General features: G+C 42.0%; 1 protein-coding gene across 1 annotated transcript; it reads left to right on the forward strand.

Moving 5' to 3' along the window:
* Positions 1–38: 38 nt before the first annotated feature.
* Positions 39–25878, forward strand: LOC138303585 (epidermal differentiation-specific protein-like). The gene is made up of 3 exons (XM_069242852.1): positions 39–121; positions 3072–3168; positions 22456–25878. The coding sequence occupies exon 3, from the start codon at positions 22499–22501 to the stop codon at positions 23513–23515; it is 1017 nt and encodes a 338-aa protein (XP_069098953.1). The 5' UTR covers positions 39–121; positions 3072–3168; positions 22456–22498; the 3' UTR covers positions 23516–25878.

Below are 25878 nucleotides of genomic sequence, written 5' to 3' on the forward strand. Positions count from 1 at the left end.
TTGAAGGCTTGATAGGACCAGGAAGATAAAAGGCCACCAGGTGGTGGTAGGGCTTCATGGAAGCAGAGATTCATCTTCATCTGCACCACAGAGACCTGCGCTGGTATTTACTGGAACTTTGGTGAGTTTAAAGAAACTTTCTTTTAGTTACTTATCACATTTTCTATATGCTTTTTTAGCCCATTGGTAGCGCTACTGAATAACCCAAAGGTTGCCCCAGTGGGATTAAGGACTCTATATGTAGATGGACAGAGGACAGTGAAAGTGAGGAGGACTTGTGTGGTGACCTATTGCATTGACCCAACTCACTCATATAATGAGATTATGATGCATCAACTATCTAGGTGCTCCGTAGAACATTAGATTAAGCCATGACAAAGTAAATCACATAATGCTACAATGCAAGGTCTTATTGTAGCCACAGAATGCATAAGAAAATTGAGGTGTAAAGGGAATGTCTCTGATTCCACAAGTCCCCCTCAGTGTTATAGAAACGTACATGTTGAATTTTTTGTAATTGGATAAGTTGGGTCTGATTTCCTATGTTGCTCATGTATTCCAGCACAAACCATCCCAAAAAAAACAAATCAGCTGGGCAATGGACAATGTAAAGATCAGAAGAGTAGTTTGTTCGTTTTCTTTGCTCTGGGTAGCCTCTGCTCTGCACATTACCTCTAATCCTGCAAACTTTACATTTCCAGTTCTTAAAAAAGCCTGCTGATGGTTGACGCCTGGTGCTAGTGTCTCGTGCACTGAGATGGCTATGCGCTATTGTGTTCTTAAGGCCTTGTCTGTATCTTAGGTGATTGGTGAATGTGGGGTAATTTTCCTCATTATGATGTTATCCACTTTTAAAACTGGCCAATGTTTAGAAACAATTTCCCTAATGTTGTTAGGCCGGCCTAACAGACATGAGCACTTAGGTTTCTCCAACCCAGCTGTGTTACACAACTGGGTGGAGATACAACACAGACGCTCATGCACTGTCTGAGCGGCAGACCAAGCAACTCCAACCAATCCTGGTACTACTTTCATGTTAGTCATAGCATGAGAGCAGCACCAGGATTGTGTGAGGAGCCTGTGCTGGTGTTCCGGGGGCTACTGGGACACCATCAGGAGCAGGAGGGAAGAGAACTGAGGTGTCTGGCAGCATTGGCAGCAGAACAGGTACCTTCTTTTTAAATTATTTCCTAAATCTCCTGTGTCCCCCACTTGAGATATTCACGGCAACTGCCACTATTTTTGTATGGTGTACCTTCTCAGACCCACTAGCTGTAAGATGTTCTGTCTTTATGTCTATGAATTTGGCCTCAACAGGGAATATCTTTGAGCCCCAACAGGGTGTATGCTGCTGGCATAACCATATTGGTAAGGGTGTCCAAGACCATTGTCATCGTTTAACCTTTTTCCAAAATGAGCAACCAGCACCTTTTAGGAGATGTTTTATGTCTGTTCAAGTGTAGGTCAGATTTTCCTTCTGTGCTCAACTGACTGTATTAGTTGACGAACTTGCACTGCGAATTATGGCATTTTCATGATCATGTGCAGAGCAGCCTCAAAAGAGGTGCACTTCACTGTCAGGGCTGGTGTTTGTGAGCCGCAGGCCCTTGGCTCCTTCACAATTTTTATAATTTTTAATATGTTTGCCAAGTTGTTTTCCATATTGTATGCGTCTGCAAAACAATTGTGGTAGTGTATGATGGTGGATGAAGGAGGTATGAGGTGGAATCAAGACTTCACAGCCTTGGTATTCAGAGCCTACAGCTTTCAGCAGTTTCTGAGAAATGCTTTGGGCTCTGTCACCTATTTTGTTTTACAAACTAGGCACTGACTGTGATTTTTTTCCCTGGTTTTCTTACTGTGTGCTTCCACCTCAGGAAGTGCCAGGCAGTGCCAGGCAAGGAATTTACAACAATCTTTCAATTTCAGCAGTGGCCCTCCCTCCTTATGAGTGCCTCACTATAGTTCACTGTAACCTGCAGCAGAAACACTTGGGCCATATCATCAAGGGCCTGTTTTTTGGTCTGGCCTTTGAGCCAGTTTTAGGAAAAAAATGTCTCATAATTATTAGACATATGAAAGGCTGCCATGGTAGCAGTGCTAATCTTAAAATAAAATGTGTGGGCACCTATCACAATTAGTAAAGCTGATCAGCAGCAGCCAATCATCCATTTGAGGTTTACTACTGACCACAACACAATTAGTTAGATCATGAACGCATGCACCTCAATTAAGCCCTAAAAGGGTTCCAGGTTTGAATCCTGGCCAAAACCTGCTCAACCTAAGCACTGCACTGCAGCATGCTTTTTAGAATACTATCATCATCTCTGCCTCTCTTTAGGCTGTACCACTTGGAGTGTGTTGATAAAGTTGAAGAGAATGTCTGTTGCTTTTTCATGCTTGAGGTAAGTTTTGAATGAGTGTGTAAATAATTTCAGTGGTGCAACACAGCAGTAGGGATCTCTGCTGCTCCATCTATTTCATAGGTGGCTGTATGGCAATTATTCACACCTTCCTGCAGGAGGCAGCAGTGGTGGGTGAGGCTAGTTTAATGAATAGGCTAAAGGGTGCTTGGTGGCTGGCTTCTCTTTTCAGATATTGATCTCATCTCTCATCATCAGGGTTTTTCTGTGATGCACCCACGTAGTACACTAGGCCAGTTGTTGCCAGCTTGTCACACTGTGCCTATTACATGTGACCAGTTCACTCAGGTACTGGCTCTAAGCTGCTACTCAAGTGCACTCTGTCCCTTTCTTAGCCCAAGTAGGCATGCCACGGGGTTGTTTACATTACTCATAGGCTGGCTCGGATCTTGACATAAGATATGAAAACCTTCTGAAAAACAATATAAATTAGCAATATCTAATTTTTGGGAAATGTTGCATCAAGTTAGTGTGACATAGACACACTGGTCTCAATTAAGTAAATATTTTTACTGGTTTCCTCATGAATATTTAACATGGTAGATGGATCTTGTGGCTTCTGCTGTGGTGCTGGTGATTTCAATAATTCAGCTTCTATAAACTGACCTTAAAATGTTATGTTGTCCATTGTTTGTAATCTCTTTGTAGATCCATCCATAATTGCTGGCTGCTGTGAGAGTTGTTAAGATCCAGCAGTAGTCCGCCGGAAGCTACCTAAGTCTTTGGGAAAACAATTTGTGAAGAGGTAAGTGTGATAGCTTAAGATCCTTGTGTGATAGGTATCTTACTAGGAAGCGAATGCACAAGGAATTGTTAGGACTAAAAGGGCCCTGGTGTCCATGTTGACTGCGCCAGTTTTACAAGAGGACATACTCTTGTGAGGCTTGAGAGAAAGAATTGTGGAATCTGCTAAATCTCCACTGAGAAGATGTTAATGTATTGCAGCGATTACATTCTTTTTTGAGTGCATCAACACAGAATACTTAATTTCTTTTATGTTCCTAGGGCATGGTTTGCTGACTTGTTTTTTCATTTATGGGCAGCCTACCAGGTGCCCATCATTACATCACAGTGTTGCTGAATAAAACATTGGAAATTGGATTTTGTGTTTTTGCTAATCATATCTATGCATGCTAGGATAGGTGCCTAGCCCTACTGTACCAAGACGGCACAGGATGGCTTTACCCCATTTTCTAGGCTCTGTCCCTAGGTCTGTTATATCAGGATGTAAATGGTGGAAGTGCTGTGCAAGCTGAAGGTTATGAATCTGCACTGCCAGTTTCAAGGATTTTTCCTCCCAACCATATCTGTTCCAATGTATTAGATAGATCAGGATACTCCTGAAATCTTACATGTAATGTACCTCATAGTGCATATCAGACACCATAGGTCAGACACAATACCAGCAGGGAAGGGCCTATTAACCGTGTCCCAGATTCTAAATGTTTAATTAAAATAGTTTGAAAACTAGATCGATGTGATGCGTGGTGATAGGACAGTAGAATCACAGCTTATGGAACAAGGCTGGAATTTCCTTTTCCAGCGAATCTTTGGATATTTGGTTCGTAGCCAGACCAACTCTGCTGAACATTACTTCTTGCACGTCGTAATGTTTGTGTTAGCAAAAAAACAAAAAAGGAAGCAATATGAGTGTTAGATGAAAATAAAAGTTTAACATATATACATAAAGGAGAACATCATATTCACTCAGTCTATGAAAAAGAGACAAGAATCTTGGCCATGATAATCATTGTGCTAAAATTAAATGCAGAATAAGCAAAAATATTTTAGAACCAGCAGCGTCAGTTAGAGTTCACAGTATGTATATGCTGGATTTAAGTCTCTGGACCATTCTGCTCTCTGTAGTTGTTTGACAAATGTTCCTCAATGCCTTAGTCTTCTATTGTTTTGAGGGAGGCAAAAATAAATGTACAAAAAATTGTTAATTTATCCCAAACAATTACAAAATGTGACAAATATGGGTCAACTTTTTGTTTTGTTCTTGGTTTCCAAAATATCACTTCAGTGCTAAGATTCATGTACTCTCTCCTTAAACAATGGTTACATTGTCTTGCATATAATTGGCATATGTAATTTACCTATAAATCCCTAGTAAAGTGGTACAACATATACCCAGAGTCTGTAAATTAAATTCTACTAGTGGGCGTGCAGCACTAGTTGTTCCACCCACTTTTGTATCACTTTAAACTTGTCTCAGGCCTGCCATTGCGGAGCCTTTGTGATAAATTTTAAACTACTGTTTTGTTTTGGGAAAAGAAACCCTTTGCCAGGCCCAAATCTTACTTTAATACATATGTAACCCTAGATTACGCCTTATATCACACAGAGTGAAAGTCACAGAGTATTTAAAGTTGGGCATGTTCTTTTAGCTTTACATATCCTGCTAGTGAAGGACACTTAAATTAGTTTTTTACTACTGCAAAGCCTACCTCTCCCATAGGATAACTTTGGAGTTGCCTTACTGCAGTTTATAAGTGTAATTTCCAAATGGGAACAGGTTTTCAGTTCAGTTTTGGTGTCTTTGGAAGTGAGGTAAAAATCCTAATTCATGGTGAAGTCAGATTTGGCATCACAATTTTGAAATTTGGCACTTTTACAAAGTTTGCATTTTTCTGCCTTAGCCCTTCCGCCATTTCATGCCTGCAGCCTGTACCTGGGTCACAATGCTGGGTGTAGCTTACAATTTAGCTTTGTGTATTCCTCCTAGACAGTCACTGACTGTAGAGAGCATAGTGTGCCTGGGTGGGCCATCACTGACAGGATGGGACGGAGATGCAGGGCACAGCCCCACTTCTACATGAATAGCTGTGCTCTGCCTCCAAACAAAGGGCTGCATATCCCCTGTAGTTAGTCTGGAGCAATGAGAGGCAGGATGCTTGGGGACTTCAAATGCAAACCTCTAGAAGCTTCTCCCCCACTCCAAAGGCACATTGGAATAAATATTGGACCTCAGACACCAACACTTCAGTACACTTCTGGACCTGTGGATACTTTGACTGGAAGAAGGACTGCTTTGTTGCTTAAAGGACTGCCACTCGACTGGACTGCTGCTCTGAAGGAACTTCTGCCCTGCTCTGCTCACCTGCTGACTGTTGCTTTCTTCCCTGGGTGTGAAGGACTGGAGCAGCATCTCTTGAATCCTGATCCAAGAGTGACTCAAAGGGCTAGTTGGCTGACCCCTTGATCTGAAGTCTCAGGGACACAACAAGCTTCCAACAGATTTTTCACTCTGCCATTTGTGAGTCTACCCTGCCAAGTGGTACCACCACAGTCTTGGACCCTTGGAAGTAGACTAAGGTGCTTGACAGCCATGTAGTTCTTCGGAATTAATGCTTTGCCCTCAATGAGCGATGCATCTTTGATGCGGACTCTTGCAACTCTCTGTGACGATTGCCTCAATGACAACACATGAGAACATGAAACGCAGCTTCGTAGTTCCTTGGAACAGACACATCATCCAAACTGCGGGTAGGATGATCAATGCCAAACTTTGCATCGCATGCCTCTGATGATGGCATCCTCAATGATAGCACAGGACATTGTATTGCAACCTCACCACATCTCCAAACTGACTCATCGCTTTGTCTGCATGATGCATCTTTGACACTGAGCTTCAAAATGCTCTGCAACCAAGATTTAAGATACTCTCTTCAGTAAGCCTAACGGGGTCCCTGTAACAGGCTCATGCTCCATAGTGGTTGTACTGAACTAATAACTTTGTCCCATTCCTGGGTGACCACTATCCACAGCTGGTGCTTTGTGCTTGTTGGTGCTATTTTCACTAACAATCTTTAAAACTGAATGACTCTGATTCTAATAATTGGAGTTTTGTTGTTCTTTTCTTGTTTTATTTTATTTTAATTACTGTATTTTTCCAAACCTGTTTTGAGATTCTTTTGTGATGTGTTTTTGTCATTTTGGTCTTGTTTTATTCATAAACATATATTTTATTTTTCTAACCTGGTGTAGAGTTCTTTTTCTAGTGTTTTCAGAATGTTACTGTTTGAAGCGTTCCAAAAATTCCTTACACATAGCCTCTGAACTAAGCCTGTCTGCCCTGTGCCAAGCTATCCTAGGGTTGAGCACAGGTTAATTTAGGGCTGCTTTGACTTCACCATAAGAAGGTTTGTAGTTGCTGCTTGACCAGGGCTCACAGTGCAGTCAGCCAACACCATTTCTTACAGTTATGTTATGTCATGTCAAGTCATGTCAAGTCATGTTATGCGTATTTGTCAGGCATTCAGCTTCTTTTCAAATTCAAGAGAAAAAAGAACCCAGAAATTCTACAAAGGCAGTAATATGGGAATGGAATTTGCCAGACAGATGTACAGGTTATGTTCACATGATTTTTCTGTAACACAAGAAGGACATATTGAACATGCTATGGCCTGAAAACATCAAGAAGTTGTCAACTCAGACGACTCTTGTAATACATTCTTCACAAAGACCCAGAAGTTAGTTAGCGTTTTACATAGAATACATTTTAGCAGGCGATATTAAATTAATTCTGGAACCAATATTAGGTTGGTCAATGTTCAGATACGAAGTGTAATAAAATATAATAAAAATGAAAATGTTCTAAAATGTGTTAGAAGAATAATGAACTGTAATGCAAAGCAGTACACTTATTGTTTTCAAACAGTAGTAGTCTTTCTTATTGCCCCTAAAGACGGGAACTCGACCCAGGCTCATGGAAACTCTCTAGGTAGATGATCCCCCTCTGCAATTCTTACCTTATCTAGAATACCACTTAAACTTGTGTAAATTGCACATTTCTTTCTCGCCTCTCTAAAAAACACATTTTTTGTCATATGCCCATCTCAAAAAGCCACCCTTAATGGTTATTTCATGATTGGACATTGGCAGCGATTTCCTAGCTGGTATTAAGCAATTCTCACTCGTCCAACACAGGTCCACACTGCATCGTCTTTCTCCAAATCATTTTTGTCCTTTCCACTTCTCACATTTTGTCAATCAAAGCAAGGAAAACATTTACAATAGGACATTCAACCTACAACACAAAAACTTAACAAACCCAAATACATTTAATACATTTCAAAGCACACATCAGGTCAACAAAAAGGACTAAGAAGCAAACAGTTTTTTTTTGGTTATTAACAAGATATAAAGGACCCAGTCTTGGCATCAATACATTTCTGGAGTCACATGATGAACCGTCGCTCATACCCTTTAGAGGACACTTAAAACATTACTTCTTCATACAACATCTATCCTTGGGATTCCTTTTTCGATGAATCCTACTAAAATGGCACCTTCTTAATCCTGGTTTTGAATGCTTGGGATCCACTGTGTGAGAAATGGGAATGTTGATTGACTGTGGTGTGAACCCTGGTCAAGCAACAGCCTCAATCCCCTGCAGGGTGAACCACAAAAAGTGACTAAGTTAACATATGCTTACCTGTAGGTAGCTTGGCACAAAAAGCAGTCAGGCTTCACTTAGAAGCAATGCATGAATTATTTATTCAGCACACAAACATTAATAAAGAGAAAACACGACACAAGAAAAATTCCACATGAATTTAGAAAAAAAAAACTATTTGGCACAGAAACAGCAAAAATCCATTCAGTAGAACTGGAGTTAGGAATTTTTAACATTTTAGTAAAAACTAGCACCTAAAAGATCAAAGCCCCAACCGCAGACATCCAATCACACAAGATCGGGTTAAGGTAAAATAATATGACTGACCACAATGGAGCACAGCTCGGATGCAAGAAATTGATTGGCTTACAAGTCATTTTAAGAACAAGTGTTCTGAGAAAGCAAATGTCGGTGGGATAAGGTTGCAGGAGTTGTTGAGGAGAGATCATCGAAGCCACAATGAAAATTTCTACATTCAGACTCAGGGCCCGATTTAGATATTGGTGAATAGGTTACTCCATCACAATGGTGAAGAATATTCCATCTGCCGAAATCTCAATACTATTATGCCCGATGGGATTTAGATTTTGGCGGACCGGATATCTGACACCGTTGTGACAGAGTAACCCACTATTTAAATCAGGCTATCAGTCTCCAAAATGAAAGTCAAAAATCTCCAAAGTAAAAACAGAGGGCTGTAGCTAAAGACAGTTACACAGGGCAGGATATTCCTTTGACAAAGGACCACTGAACAGGATTTGCTGCTGCAGAGAAAGAACGTAGCTGGAGAAGACGCAAAGTCAATCCAACTGGGAAAGAACCACAAGCGGATATGCAAGTTGGTTGGTCCTGGTCTCCTCCTCGTTCTCACAGCATTTTTTAGCCAAAATGTTTCCTATTATCCACTTTTGAATTTGGACTATCTGGTCACCTTCAGTACCAATTCCAAGGGTCCAGGACTGGTTAGGCACCTCTTGGAAGATCAGAACTCCCTCAGGTCTGGGTTCAGGTGTGGGTCCAAGGTGAAGGGATCCTTTTGGGTCCCTGATCCTCAGATCAGGAGGTGAGCAAACTAGCCCTTTGGAGATGCTCTTGTAGTCCTGAGTTCATGTTGCAAGTTCAGTCCTTCTTCCCAGGGAAGAGGGCAGCAGAGCAGAAAGGCTGAAATCCAGCAAGACGACAGCAGGTCAGCAGTCCAGCAGAGTGGCAGTCCTTTCCACAGCACAGGAGCCCTACTTCCTGGAAGAATATACACAGGTTCAGAAGTCTATTGAAGAGTGGGAATGAATGTCCTATTTGTGTGCCCCAGTGCCTTTCTCTGGAAGGTGGGAGAACCCTCTAGAAAGGTTCTTTCAAGTGCATGGAGTTTCCTATCCTGGTTCAAACTTGGCTGTAGTGAGCATGCTGAGGTGAGAAGTCCTTCAGGAGAAGGCTGAGCACATTCTATTCAGTTGCAAGTGGGGCTGTGCTCAGCTCCGCCCCTCTATCCTGCCATCTGATGGACCATTTAGGCACAACTAATCACTCTATTGTGTGACTGTCTGAGAGGAATTCACAAAGTCTAACTGTCATTTACACCTAGTCATACAACCAAAGGCAGGCAACAAGCACAAAATCCTAAAGGCAGAAAAATTAAACGTTCTAAGAGTGGAATTTTGAAAATTGTAATTAAAAACCTGTCTTTACCATCAAATAGGATTTTTTAGTACAATTCCAAAGACTCCAAACATGACCAAGCTACCTGCTCCCAATTAGAAATTATAACTTATTAAATGTAATAAGGACTCTCCAGTGTTAGGGTTGGGCTCACAGTAGCGAAAAATGCATTTAGTTTTTCACTACCAGTACATGTAAAACCTAAAAGTACATGTGCAACAATACACTCTGCCCTATTGGCCACATATGACTCAACTAAGGATTATTTAAATGCAATAAAAGGGGAGTTTAAGGCTTGGTAAAAGGATTATATTGTCATGTCAAATAAACATTTTAAAAGTGCATTCAGGCTGTAGTGGCAAGCCAGGGACATATTTTAAAGTGTTGCTTATGTGAGTGGCACACTAAGTGCTGCAGGTCCACTGGCAGCATTTGATCTACAGGCCCTAGGTATATGGTATGCCACTCTACAAGGGTTTTACAAGTAAATTAAATATGCCTATCAGTTGTAAGTCAATCAAACCATATTCCGGGGAGTGAGCACAAGCACCTTAGCACTGGTTGGCAGTGGTAAAGTGCAGAGTCTAAACCTAACAAAAACAAAGTTCATCACCGAAAATGGACGTAGGGAAGCAAAACATTTTAGAGAAGATCACCCTAAAACTGTCAGGTCTAACCCAATGCAAATGTATTATGTTCTGTTTCGTTATCATGAATGCAAGTTAACAGAAACAAATACATGTGGGGAGATCATAGTTTCTGATCATGCTGACCTCACTCGAAATGTTATTTGCAGAGGTGGGGTATGAACACATACCACATTTCTTTCCCAGACAAGAGCAAGTGGCTGTGGTCTGAAAATCTCCAATGGTCCTGTTATTGCTTCTTTCATGAAGCAGGCTGATCTGCAGCAACTTATTGAAACAAATGGGGCAAACAATGAGTTTCTCACTCAGCATTTGTTGATTCATACTAGACAAAATGCAACTTGATACAGTGAAATGTGTTGGGAAATAGGGGAAAATGAGCAAGTCAGAGATATGCAGTCTAGAGGAAGGCGATGAGGCACACATGGCCTTCAACTACCTCTAAAGGGAACCCAGCATTCTGGGTCTAAGCATGAATATGGTGAACCCTGGAATGTGGCATCCAATTCACCAGTTTCCACCCACTGATTCTGAACATATACATCAAAGACTCTGAGATAAGTGAGAAGTTTGCAAACTGACAGACATCACAGGTTTACAAGCAGAGCCAATGCACATCCTCCACTCTAGAGTTGCAGGGAAGAAGCCAAAATGTAATGAAAGCATTCAGGTACCATCAGCTAACTTTCTTTCATGGCCTGGAAGAGGGAATAGTAGTCTGTCTTGTAATTTAACAACTTAGACATTAGTATTCTGAAGTTGACTAGAGCGATGATAAGGATCTCGTTATATGCCAGAGTTGGATGCAAGTTTTTGGAGTTGAGTTGTATGCCTGACGTTGTACGCCTGACGTCACTGGACCATGACGCAGGATCGCACGGGAGCATATCGGCAGCCCGGTCCAGTCCACCAGCGTGACATGCTACCGCAAGCCACTGCTCCCTGCCGGGGGCTGCTGCCTGTTGGGGACCGTCTTCTGCCCACAGGATCACGCCGCAGGATTGCCTGGGAGCAGGGGAGCAGATCGGCAGCCCGGTCCGGTTTACCAGCGCGGCAAGGTACCGCAAGCTGCCGCAAGCCACTGCTCCCTGCCGGGGGCCACTCCCTGTTGGAGGGCCATCTTCCTGCCCACAGGAATTGCACCACAGGATCGCAGGGGAAAACATTGCAAAAAAAAATTACTTACTGTACATTGTGCACATAAACCAAAGCAGCCAGCATTGGATGTTGTTTTGTGACTTTGTTGGGGAAGTCGTGCACTTGTTCACACTAATTTGAAGCGCTGAGCGCTGAATGTTGGACGCCTGACATTGCAGGATCGTGCCACAGGATCGCAGGGGAGCAGATCGGCGGCCTGGTCCAGTCTGCCAGCGCGGCAAGCTACAGCAAGTAACCGCAAGCAACTGCTCCCTGCCAGGGGCCGCTCCCTGTCAGGGGCTGTCTTCCTGCCCTGCTACCTCGCCGCCTTGTAGTTCTGATGCTCTTGCAAGGAGCCCATCAGGAACAGGTCTAAACAGGAACCCACAGAGGGGGTGTGGACCCTGTGAGTGCAGCAAGTTACTGTTTTCTGCTGGGGGCCGTTTCTCTACCACCTTGCTGCCTCGTCTTTCTGCTGCGGGCAAGGAGCCCATAAGGATCCTGTGGAGGGGGCTGAGGAGGGGGGCCATGGAGGCAACAAGTGCACCATAATATAGCTCCCTGTTGGGGGCTGTCTCCCGGCCCTGCTACCTTGCCGCCTGCTGTTCCGCTGCAGGCAAGGAGCCCATTAACAACTTGCAGAGAGGGCTACGGAGGCTGCGAGTGTGGCAACTTACCACTCCCCACTGGGTGCTGTGTTTCTGCCCTGCCGCCTTGCCACTTTGACGTTCCGCTGTGGGCAAGGAGCCCACGGAGGGTGCTATGAAGACTGCGGAGGTTGTGGGGAAAGCACATGTGGCCGGTTCACAGACATCATACTACGTGGCTGCCCTACCGCAGATCGGAGGATCAGAGCGGCGTTTTGGTGTTTTGGAGCTACGCCACATTGCGCTTCGAGGAGTGAGGAGCGAGGATTATAGCTGGTGACCACGAGTGCAGCGAACTGCTGAATTGACTACAATCGCCTCGCCCTACCACGGTTAAAGAAAACTCTCAGGATTTCACGGAGGCTGTGGGCGTTACGCCAACGACACGGCGCGGCAAATTTGAGACCTTCAGACCTCCACTTTTAAGAGCCGTGGAGGCCACAATAGAGGCATTGGTGGCACGACACTGAAAGGACTGGGATACAAAGTGCGGGGCCGACCACTCCCTACTGCAGCAGGACCCACCCACTGGTGGCTGTAAAGTAGAACTGGTGATATCAACAGGCCACTACACAGATGGTCCCTCCATAGGATGGAGCAATGAGATACTGTTGGTCTTTTTAAATTTCACTTCTGCCTTACTTATTCACGGAGGGCCTAATCTTTTAGGGCACACAGAGAGATTGCAGGGACACTGTGGGCGTCACATGGTACATTTCCCATCTTAAAACAAGTGAAACATCAAGCATTGTATCGTGGGGCACAATGACTGCAAACAAATTTAGATCCAGAAGAACCCCTTTCTACTTGTCTTTAATCCTAGGAATCAGCCCCTCCTCATGCCTTAGCAGATCTAATCAAGAGTCCAGCCTTGTTTCACACATCTTCCTTTATTCTTGAGCCTTTGACTTTTTGTAAAGCTTCTTCGCCTGCCTCAGCTATGATTCCTCCATCAAATCATGACGTGACCAGTCTGGCTTCTGTAAAGGAAACCTCATCTCATGAACCTGGCACTGATGCTCCTTTTCCATGCACTGACCTGGAGAATCTCCCTGGGAACTTCACTCTCCCCGATCTTGACTTAGAACATATCCAAAGATATGGATCACACCAGGAAACAAAATCTCCCCCGCCATCGCTTCTACCTTTATCCAAGGTACTACAGCTCTTCAGCAGCACGCCCTTCAACGACTCCTCTCTTTGTTCTCATCTTTTATCAACACCCAACCTGAGCCTAAATATTAATCCTTTAAGCAATAATCCTGATCAAAATGTTTTGGTCTCCTCTTCGCTCTCAAGCTTATAACATCTCCTATCCTCCATTCTGAATCTTTTAGAAAAATTGGTTGGTGGGTCTGATTGTATTCTTGAATCCGTAACAATGATTTTAAAAGAATTTACAATTGGCAATGTAGTATATCTTGGATTTCACACGCAGTATCACAACGACTTTTGCCTTCAGGCTGGAGCATCACAGGTGGTTCTATCCTCTACGAATCTTACGCCATTTGAGAGCCCAGTCAATTCCATTAGATTCATATTAAGAGACTTTACAACAGAGACAGACTTGGAACCAGTCTGCCAAAACTCCGAGACGGTTATGTTTCCAATTTTCCAAGCTCATTCAAAGGCAAATATCTTAACTAGCACCTTGGGTACCTCTGTACAGCCTCCAATACATAAAAAAGAAAAAAAGTCAAAAGGTCCAATAATCAATCCGGAGACATCCTAAAAAAGGTCAGAGAAAGATACGTTTCTCCAAAGACGAATCTGGCCTGCAAGATTGCTTAAACCAGGAGGCTCCAGCCTTACATGCTTGCCTGGCACTTACCGTCTCTTCGTCAATGTGCGAACTCCATCCACCCATCAGCAATCCTGAAATGTTCAACTCAATTTCAACTTGTGAGCTAACTACTTCTCAATCAATTAGGTCATCCTTAAATCCCTCTGCTCAAACCTTTGAAACCACCGCAGGACTTTTACCCGCTCAGACCTTGCTACAACCTATTAGAAGAGGACAGGGTTGCTACCCTGAGGATACCTTAACTTTAGATTTCATGCTTTTAATTGACAATGATCTATTTTTTAACAAATCTCAATGGTTAAAATGTTTTTCTGATAGTGAACCTCTTAGAATGATTGAAAGTAAGGATATACATTTGGTCTCCTTGAAGGTTGCTGACTCCGGTCCGTCGTGTCATGTATCGTTTTTCTCTAAATTGAATGTTAACAAACTCTTAAGCAATTTAGAGTCTTTACAATGTAAAGGTATTGATGTAGTGTCCTTCTTGAGCGAGACAGGTATAAGGTTAACCAAGTGCGATCTCCAATTTTCTGATGGGGTGTGGAAACCTTTTTCCTCAGGCATCCCTTTGGTTAAACATGACACTAACTATCACACTTATCAGGATTTCAAAATTCACCTGGGAGCCTATGGCCAAGAAGTATTATTTAGGGACCCTCCCGTTTGTCCACCTCCTGATTTAAGCATTAATCCCCACTCTTGGAATTGGTTACCAGCAGTATTAAGTGGTTCTACCAAAACCTCTAGAACAACAGCCCCATCAATGTAGCAATGAGCTTACCCTCATATCCTGGAATGTGGCAGGTATAAGGTCCAACGAGAAAATGTTTTATTTTCTGATCTCCCTCAATCCCGATATAATTTGTCTCCAAGAAACCTGGTCTATTGGGGAGTTGCAGTTTAAAAATTATCATTCCTTCTGCTGTAAGGCCTCCCCCTTAACAAGGGGTCACGCAAAGGGAGGGGTTGCATGTTTGCTGTCGAATAGACTGCATTGGTAGCATCAATGCTTTTGGGATCCCAGTAATCTGTTTTTAGCAGTAACTTTGCACTGCATTGGAGTTGGAGACAAGGTAATCTCCCTTCCTTTGATTAACTCTTATGTCCCTCCTAGTGTCCCCTTTAAATAATCTCCTATTAAAGGTATTTGTTTATATTAAGGAACTTTGTGACAGGGACCCAGGAACCCAAATCATCATGGTAGGTGATCTAAATTGTAAGATTTCTAACCCAGGGCTTGCATCCATCTGGGATGAGGAAAAGGAAGAAGCATTTAGATTAACGCCGAGCACTTTTCCCCACAAAACAAAGTTTGATAAGCGCAGGATGCTTTTTCTAGAGTACTTGGGAGAGAATGATTATATTATTGCTAATGGTAGACTCCCATCTGATTCCCCAGCCCATTCAACCCATAAATTGCCCAGGGGTGTTGCAATCCTGGACTATGTGGGAACAAACTATCAGTCATTCTCTCTATTAAAGGACATAAAAGTAGTACAGACTACCCTTAGTGATCACAATGTTTTGGTAGTATCTCTTGATGTGAAAGCGCAATGCACCAATTCATGGAGTCTAGCAGGACAACACCCCCAGCTAAATGTTAAAAATGGTTGAACATATTGGTCCCCGAATAGTTTTAAGGGGTGATAACGTGTCCCAATCTAGATAATTTACTCACTCTGGGACTCGTTTTAGGCCGATTAATATTTTGACCCTGATTGAAGTCTCCTTAGGACGAGATAATCACTTGATATGTCAATCAATAGATCAATAACCTCTTTAATAATCACAATAGCAAGTAAATCAAATTAATCAATGACATCAATAATATCGGAACACACCATGACCTTTCAGTCATGAATAACCACACAGAATTTAATAAGATTTATGATATTTATTCCCTGTTGGTTACAATTCTATCAGTAAGTTTATTAGTCTCAATACCAGAAAACACATCAGCAATGTCATAATATGGCAACTCGAATAAGACTTCATCAAAGCAAAGATCATAAACATTAGAACATAGCACAACGTCAACATGGATTGACTTTAGCAGAGTATCATCAGCGCATTATGCAACAAAGCATAGATTCAGTCATTTGTCTATTTGCGTCATTCAGTGAACTCTTTAACTAACCTCATATTAGCATTAGCATGTTGGGCTTCATGCAAAACAATTTAGCAACACAAATTTAGAAAAACATCTAACTATTGTCTCTATCAAATTAGCAGTTGGTACCTAGAAGAAAAGGCAAACAGACAATTACATTTTCATCATTATATAGTTACCCTCCGTAGTGGGTCAGCATACAGAGTCAGTCTTCATCCTCAGGACATTAGTTGATTCGCCATCAGCCAGGAAACTCAGCAAAGTTCAGCAAGACGGGCAATAGGGACACGTCCCTCATAAGGAGGAAAAAGTATAGAACGGGCTAAACAAAGTGAAGATGGTTCGAAGAATCAAACCGCAAAGTTTTAAGACAGAGTGACAAAGTGTCTAGGTAACGGCAGGAATGGCTTCTAATCCCAATTTGTCCTTGTGTCATACAGTTATATCAAACTTGTTGTACAGTCCCCTAATTTCCAATTGGGCAAGTTTTGGTGCATCATTATCTCCATCCAATAATCCACTTGTCGCCTCATTAAGATTGTCACCCCATAACAGTTCTCACGTAGTTTATTGGCTCCTGTGATTGACATCTCCATCAGGTAGAAAGTCAGGTGAAAACTCTTAGTCTCTCAGGCTCAGTCAGTAGCTCCATTGTCTAAACCAGTTTAGGCGACCTTGTACCTGTTGCAAGTTTACACTGTTGCATTCGGCAAGAATGTCTCCTTGAGCAAGTCACGTCTCATGAGAACGGATTTACTACGGTTACACACATCTTCCAGCTTCTGGAAAAATACGGCTTCATGTCCTTCAGCAAGTCAGCACAATGCACGTTAGAAAAACACATTAATACGAAACCGGGCAGCTAGGTCCCGACTCATGCTAACTAAGGCCTAGTGATTAATTAGCAAAACCCTAAGATATAACCCTTAATACTAATACAAAATCACACATTAATACATTAACATTTCATTATTAGTCAGTTTCATTTATCATCGTATACATTGGTGGCCACTCCCCGTGGGCACATTTCGAACACATGTTTAGTAAAAGCACATTAATACATTTTCTATCCAGCATCATTACGCATTAATTTGCAAACATTTCATGTTAATTTTGATTATAAAGGCTACACTCCAACAGGGGCTCAAAGGAATTCTCGCAAGAACCCTGAATGACCTTGGTAGTTGGGTAGGAAAAGTAATGGAGAGTTTCACTAGTTTTATGCAACTGGTTGTTTCAATCCCCAGTCAAAAGCCTCAGAATAAATATATAGCAAAACTCCGCTCCCTTTTATTAGTGAATAGAGAAATTTATGTTCTTATTCGTAAACAGTATAGGGATCATACATCTATGATGCAATCCCAGCTAGATATTATAAATAGAAGGAGAAGGAGATTAAGAGTGTGTCTAAAAAAGGATGCCATAGATAGATCCTGGGTTGCAATAAGAGAAGCAGCCTCTTCCGGCCATACTAGGTGGTTTTGGTCCTTGATAGCAGAGGTGTGTGGTACAAGAACCAGGCCACTCCCAATATCCATAAGTGAATTAAACTGGTCGACTTTTCTATCTGACCTTTATGCTTCTAATGGGACTACTGTGGAAATCCCTCAAATCAGATTTGATTCCTCATACTCATATCCAACTCTAAAAGAAATTGAGGCTACAATAAGAAGAATACGTAGTTCTGCCGCAATGGGACCGGATGAAATCCCAATATTGCTAATAAAACACAATGTATCCTTCTGGTGCAAGATTTTATTTCCGGAGTTCCAGTATTGCTGTGAAGTTAGGGATGTCCCTCAATGCTGGAAGTGTAGCGTCATTGTCTCCCTGTATAAAAAAGGGAATCGATCCTAGGAATTACTGCCAGATTGCACTTTTGGATGCAGTCGGAAAAATATTTGCTAAATTCCTGTTGTCACAGATTAATTATTTCTCCACAGTATTTGATAAGATAGACCGTGTCCTGGTATGGAAGAAGCTACTAAGTCTGGGCATACCCGGCATCCTCTTTGACCTTGTGGTAGCTCTTCACTCCTCCACCTGGTGCAGTGTTTTGCTAGGGGGTGAACAAGGTCTGTCTCATGTTATTTCAACCAAAAACAGCCTTAAACTAGGATGTATGTTGGATCCACTGTTATTTTCCCTGTATCTTTCAGATTTACCAGCTCATTTAACTCTATGTGAGGTCTTTGCTCCCAAATTAGGAGGAAGATCGCTATGCTGTCTAATTTATGCAGATGACATAATTTTGTTTGATCGTACACCAACGGGGCTTAATAACAGACTAAAAGCCCTCAAACAATACACTGAAGCACACTTTTAAAAGATAAAGTGCTCAAAAAGCAAAATCTTGTGCTTTCACAGGAACAAAAGATTAAAATACAGCAATTTAAGCTGGACCTTGGAAGCTCAACACCTTGAAAGAGTAACCTCTTACATATTTTTGGGTAAAATTGTCTGAGGGAAACTCAAAGACACAGAGCATATTGAGCATAATCGAAGAAAGGCCCAATCCCAAGCCAATGGTTTGAAAACATTTTATAGGGCAACGGACAGAAGGCATTTTAAACATCTCTTAGAGGTATATCGGGTAAAGATACCTCCATCTTTACTGTGTGGTTTTGAGCATATTGCGGTTTCTAAGTGGATCTTTCTCGAGAAACTCGAAGAACGTGTTTTAAGAAATATTTTAACTGTAAACTCTGCCTTTTCTGTACCGTCACTAAGACTTGAGTTGGGCCTGCATAGCTCTTTTATTCAAGGCCTGGCCGCGATAATTTGTTGGAAGACTCTATGAGGTCACTGCTAAAAAAAGAAATATTAGCTGGTCATAAAGTAAAATATACCATCTGCAGGAACTTTTTATATGCATAGATCTTTTACAATTAGATCCCTCTGCAATTTTTAATCTCTCTCCAGCACAGCTTAAATCCACACTCAGGAAAGCCACGTGGGCAGTCAGTTTCCGCCAGGACAGTCAGGCCTTCGCACATAGACAGAGTTTTCACATAATATCTGATTCCGTAAGGCCAAGGATCACACAGCCCTACCTCATCTGGAACTTGTTTTATGGGTTGAGAAGATTCTGGCTCCTGCAGCGACAGGGGCAGCTCCCCCTAAACACATTACAAGCAAAATGGTTTGGTTCTTCTGCTATTTGTAATCTATGCCATAATGGTTTAGTTTAATCCAATCGCCACTTTTATATTTCTTCTTTTTGTATATTTATGTATTATTTTATGTGGATCTACATCTGAGTTCCGTAACATAATAAACTTAAACTTGAAACTTGAACAACTTAGATTAAACCTTCATCTCTAGATGAGTACTCTGCTTGAGAACAAGATATTATAATAAATAAGTGCACATTGCAGCATCCCCAGGTCTCTGGTCTCATGAACAGAAAAAAACTATGTGCAGTCAGAAGGATGGCACATCGGCTCTGCTACAGTGACATCTGACCCTACACATCTTAGGGGACATTTGTGTGCCAATGATGTTTGGCATCTCCCCAGTTTCAAAAGAATAATTTTGGTCAGACTGAACACCAGGTAACATCTCACTAATATCCTTGAATCAGGCTTTGTCCTTGATTTCACTAGGTTCTATTCAAAATGTTGTTCCTAAGAGACCAAGGTGAACTATAGAAAGTACTCTGGGATCCTAATTGATAGGAGCAAGAGTCCTCACACACCCAAATGGGTGTCATGCTTCATCATCGGACCAGCTCCTCGTCAGACCGGCGCTGCAATGTCTGACGGGCACCACCCAATGGGGGGCTCTTTGCCGGAGATCTTTTTCTCGATGATGCCTCACTGTCCCGCAAATGAGTAGGGAGGAAGAAACAGGGAGAGTTCAAAGAATGAAATAGGAATAAAATTGGCTCAGGACCCTAGATAAATGCTAACTTTATTCTGTTTGTGTAGGGTGAAGGCCAAGATTAAAACATCAAAAAGAGAAAGTGAGATAGAGATGATGCTCAGCCACTTTCAAACTATATGTCTAGTGATGGGAGGGTCAGGGTACTACTAGACCCACCTCAAAATTGGGTCGACATGTTTCGCGTCTCGGTGGTCCAGAACGGATCCAATGACGCTTCCTCAGGACCTAGTGTGAAAGAACTTCTCCAATTTTACAGCTAAGTTAGCTAATATGTAGTGTTGCTGATAGTCAAAAAAAGGTAATCGTCAGTCACTTACACAAGTCTATTGTGATCAAGTGTTTAGTTCCTAATCGTCACCCTGGAAAATATCAAAACATAAGTTGTATCTCAAGACATTTCCTTGAGGAAAAGTAAGAAAAAGTAAAGAAAAGCAGAACGAACAACAAACTGTGTGGCAAACAGTGACGGTGTAGGTGATCGCACAGCCATGCTTAAGTACACGGAAGTTATGCTTACTCTCCCAGATTGAGTAGGGGCTTCATGGGATCACGCGAGCCATAAGCCAGATCAGCACAACATACTCTTTGTCATGTCAGAAATATAATGAGGAAACAAATACAAACGTTAAAAGAGAAAAATCATGCCCTTCACCACATGGCGAGAATACACAGAATGTTTGTGAATGTCAAAAACCAGACAAGGAGGGAATTCCCTCTGTAGAAAGACATACTGTTCATTTGATTGTTATGTATAACAAGAACATTCATTAATGATAAGTGTACCTCAAATGCACAAATTTTTTTTTCCTTACTTTTCCTCAAGGAAATGTCTTGAGATACAACTTATGTTTTGATATTTTCCAGGGTGACGATTAGGAACTAAACACTTGATCACAATAGACTTGTGTAAGTGACTGACGATTACCTTTTTTTGACTATCAGCAACACTACATATTAGCTAACTTAGCTGTAAAATTGGAGAAGTTCTTTCACACTAGGTCCTGAGGAAGCGTCATTGGATCCGTTCTGGACCACCGAGACGCGAAACATGTCGACCCAATTTTGAGGTGGGTCTCGTAGTACCCTGACCCTCCCCTCACTAGACATATAGTTTGAAAGTGGCTGAGCATCATCTCTATCTCTCTTTCTCTTTTTGATGTTTTAATCTTGGCCTTCACCCTACACAAACAGAATAAAGTTAGCATTTATCTAGGGTCCTGAGCCAATTTTATTCCTATTTCATTCTTTGAACTCTCCCTGTTTCTTCCTTCCTACTCATTTGCGGGACAGTGAGGCATCATCGAGAAAAAGATCTCCGGCAAAGAGCCCCCCACTGGGTGGTGCCCGTCAGACATTGTAGCGCCGGTCTGACGAGGAGCTGGTCCGATGATGAAGCATGACACCCATTTGGGTGTGTGAGGACTCTTGCTCCTATCAATTAGGATCCCAGAGTACTTTCTATAGTTCACCTTGGTCTCTTAGGAACAGTGTATTGTTTTAATAGTCACTTGCATTGGAGGGTATACACTGGACCTTTAATCCTCCCTATCCCCATTATTTTTGATATCTATTCAAAATGTGCCTTTGATCTGTTTTACTTACCTTGTTGTCATGTTCTTTTTGCCAAACTGAGGCTAAGTTACTGCACTTTTAAAATATAATGGAGCGGATTTGATAGCTCCTAGCGCCATTCTAATGCCACATTAGCGTCATTTTTTTATGCTAATGTGGTGTTAGAAGGTCAAAAACAGCACGCCATAATTACAAATTTGGGCGATGCATGCATTGCATCACTTTTTAGCCCTTTGCGCTACATTATGTCGACGCCAGGCATAATGTATGCAAAGGGGGCATTCTCCCGTTAGGGGGCTGAGAAAGTATGCAAGAAAATCTAAAAGATTTCTTTGTGTCATTTTTTTGTCACTTTTAATGCCTGATCAAGTCAAGCAGTAAAAAGGGGTTCATCTTTGTTCTCAATGGGCCCCTATGTACTTTGCAGGAGTAGCACCAACATTTTGGCGCTACTCCTGCAGAGTGCATCAATAGCGTAAAAAAATAATGACGCTATTGTCCCCTACCCTTCACCATGGTTCGCCATATTTTAAATATGACGCACACATGGCGGAGTTAGGAGAGCTCCAAGGGGAGAAAGAAACGTGGCACTGCACTGTGCACAGCACCATTTTTCTTAAATATGCCCCAATATTTGTTCTCTTTGCATTTCACACAGATTTCTTAAGTAACACACAATTAATATGATGGTGCTCTAGGAACACTTCACATTTACTTCTGTGCTGTGTGAGAGAAGAGAAAATAGAGACATTGTATGATTGAACTAATTTAGATGTATTTACTTTGGAAGATTGCAGTTATTGCAGAGAAAACTGCTATCAACAGATTTTGTGAATATATTGTGAGTAGGCGGCAGCATATTTGTTGTTACAGTGGAAAAGCAAAAGGATTTTGGCTCATCCAGTAACTTCCACACACTAGTCCATATGGGCTTCTTCTGATCTTCAGTCCTAATGAACCCTGAAGAAATGCAGCACAAACTGCTTCATCCATGGTGCCTCTCAGTGATCGGGAAATGAAGCGCTTATTCTAGAAAAGCATTGCTCAAAACATACAGCAGAATGTATCATTCTCAGCGATAGAAGCTTTCTCTTAAGAAGAGAGTAACATTGCTAAAAATGTGCACGAAACCCTGCGTTATCACCACTGACTGGCTTTTGTTTTGTGTTACAGCGTCAAATAAGGGACCACATTGAAACCTCCAGAGCCGACGACCATGGACTCAATCACTGTCTATGAAGAGGCCAACTTCACAGGACTCCAGAGGACTTTTACTGCGGATGTTCCAGATCTGATAAAGGAATGCTTCAATGACTGCATCTCCTCTGTGAAGGTCGTTGGGCAGCCCTGGATCTTGTACAACAATGCAAACTATAAGGGAGGTTTCAAAGCCTTAGAGGAGGGAGAATATTCAGAGATAAATACATTTAGGTCATGGCAAAAAGTATCTTCTCTCAAGCTCATCACTGATGACCTGAGCCATCCACAGATCACAGTGTATGAGCACCCCAATGAAGAGGGTAAGAAGTTAGTGCTGACTCAGGAAACCAAGCTAGTGTATGGAGACATGAATGACAAGATAAGCTCCCACAGAGTCCAAAGTGGAGCATGGGTTCTCTACGATCATAAAAATAGGGATACAAGTCTCTTTTTAGCCAGGACTCATGATTATGTGGCAAATTACAGAGGTGCAGGTTTCGATAACAAAGTCTCAAATGTGTATCCTCTGCGTGCTGGGAAATGCTCAGTGACAGCCACAATCCTCTGGGACAAGGCAGAGGTAGAGAGTGAAAGGATCACTCAGATAGATCAGTACATTTACAACAACTACACAGGACTTGAGCAGGAGTTCACCGCCACCACTTCAAAAGCGGTTGAAAAATATGTCTCCTATAACTTTGAATTCAGCAATGAGACATCAATCAAGGTGGGTACATCCTTTGCCTTGCAAGGGTTGGTCAGTATTGACGCAGAGGCGTCCACCACCTTCACGGTGAAGAAAGGTGAGACTGCATCATCCACCAAGAGCGTAAATACAGAGGTGAGCACGCCGGTGAAGGCTCCACCACACACACAAGTGACTGTCATTTTCAAGAGAAAGGAGCTCAGAAAGTCAGTGCCGGTGGAGCTGAAAGTCATGCGGGCCAATCAACCTCATATTGAAACTGGAACATTCCGATGTGAGTTTGGCACAGAAACCGACATTGATGTGCTGCCCGTTCCATTGGCGTAACACACAATGATGGGGCCCACTGCAAAATGTGATGAGGGCCGGCATCTGCCAGTTCTCTTATATATATATTTGTTATTCTTGGGCTCAACAAGGCCCCCCTCTGCTGCAAGTGGCTTCCTTAGGGAAGCAAAGTAACTTTCCCCAGCATTTACCTGTTTCTTAGTTGGCGTGGCTTTAAGGGCTGCGGGGGCCTCTGTTACACACCTGGTCCCTTCGCATAAGTTGATCTTAGTGGGAGCCTCACACTTTCATCTTAGTGGCCACACTTCAACCTTAATTTGCTATTCTGTGGGTGATTGTGATTGCCTTTTGCTTAAAACTGAGAAAACTGTGAATGGCCCTTTCCTTTAACGATGCCATTTTCCCAGACATTACTTCAAGCCTCTCCTCTGACCGAACTCCTCTGACCCAACTCCTATTGAAAGACATTAAAGGAACCCCAATCCTATTCAGAAGATTCTGTAAAGTAGAGACAAACTATAAATGGCTGGCTGGCATGGCTGATTAGGGCACACACTTCCCCCTCCTAGCAAAGAACCAGTACCTTTCTCTGACAAACCATCAGCTGTAACTGAGGCCCAATGACTGAGTGTAACCTGTAATCCTGAGCCAGACCTGTACTGTGATTGGCAAGGGTTCTGTCTGCTGCTCCCTCAGGTCCTTAGACAATGTCACACTGACACAGGTCACTTATTGGCAATGCTGCAATGGTGAGACACAGATTTACTGCTGCATCAGTTTCTGTTAATTGTAATGTCATAGTCTGTCCACTGGGTGTCAATGCTGCAGAAAGATGTGAGATTGAGAACATCCCACAAGTGTCTCTGCATCAAACATCTCTCTTGGGACACATGTGAAAACCAAACTATTTCCCTCCTGCACAAAAGTTACACTGTTGGCGTAAGTGACAAGACACAGCCATGACTTCTGGTTCCAAAATCCCAAACATCGAGTTCTAAACATGATTACGACCAGGCAGTAACAACCACACATATGTTTAAATATGATCAGTCATTTGGTGCCCTCAGTAGTGTAGCAGTAGTGTGGACAAAGGGCATTAGAGTAGTTAGCGAGCTTGGCTCTAATTATGATTATACCTTTAAACACCCAGACAAATATACCTTTGAAATATACCTTTAAAAATGCCCATCTCCCAGACATTCAGTAGAAATAATTGTTGCATAAGTTGTAAGCCTGATGTTTCCGACTGATCAATACCATACGTGTTATTTAGTGATGCCTCTAAGATGCGTATAATGCACAAACCCTGTTTACAGCAAGGACTGACCTACTGCATTGTCAATCCTTCATAACAGATGGTTAGTTCATGAGCCTTGAAAATGATGTATACCATCATGAAATATGCTAGCCTTTCATAACAGAAGGAACAGTTCATAAGTCTTGATGTGTACTTCATGACATGTACTAGCCTTCCATAACAGATGGAGCAGTTCAGAATTCTTGAAAATGATGTATACCATCATGACATGTACCAGCCTTCCATAACAGACGGAACGGTTCATAAGTCTTGATGTATACTTCATGAAATGTATCAGCCTTTCATGACAGATGGAACAGTTCAAAAGTCTTTAAAAGTATGTATACTTTGTGACATGTACCAGCCTTCCATAATAGATGGAACAGTTCATAAGTCTTGATGTATACTTTGTGACATGTATCAGCCTTCCATAATAGATGGAACAGTTCATAAGTCTTGATGTATATTTTGTGAAATGTACCAGCCTTTCATAACAGATGGGGCAGTTCATAATTCTTGAAAAAGATGTATACTTCATTAAATGTACCAGTCTTACATAACAGATGGAACAGTTCATACGTTTTGGAAATGTATACCTTCATGAAATGGCAATGGCTAAGACACCAAAACTGTTAATATTTTGTTGTGATGCTTTACTTGGCAAGACATTGAAGATTAGCAGATTAGCGAAGAAATACAGAGGGAAACCGACAGGATAATCCCTATAAACACATTCATACCACAAGGTTGCGATGAGTGAACTTAAGGTGCAGGCTTCATTGACATCATTGATATGCTGCAGCATGCATTAATTCGGAAACATTAAGTGCATCTCTACTGTCTGTGCTGAATTTTAGGTTCCTTTGCAGTTTTTCTCTTTGTGATGTTTGCTTCTGTTACTTTGCATCTTAATCGTGAAAGTGTAGGGGTTCTATTTTCTCCTTTTAGGGCTAGACAAGAATCAGAAATCACTCATTTGTAATGGACCTACCTTCAAGATGAAGCTAAGAATGATAACTAATGTAGTAATTAAGCATTCTCTTTGGCAAGTCATTGATCAGGATTTGGTTCTCTTTATATGTGTTTTGTTTAAGCCTTCTGATTA

The sequence above is a fragment of the Pleurodeles waltl genome, chromosome 7 (assembly GCF_031143425.1).
Source record: "Pleurodeles waltl isolate 20211129_DDA chromosome 7, aPleWal1.hap1.20221129, whole genome shotgun sequence".
In the NCBI taxonomy this organism is placed as follows: Eukaryota; Metazoa; Chordata; class Amphibia; order Caudata; family Salamandridae; genus Pleurodeles; species Pleurodeles waltl.

Bases quoted from the DNA above. Each gene is read 5' to 3' on its own strand.
- LOC138303585 (XM_069242852.1), top strand. From the start codon at position 22,499: ATGGACTCAATCACTGTCTATGAAGAGGCCAACTTCACAGGACTCCAG.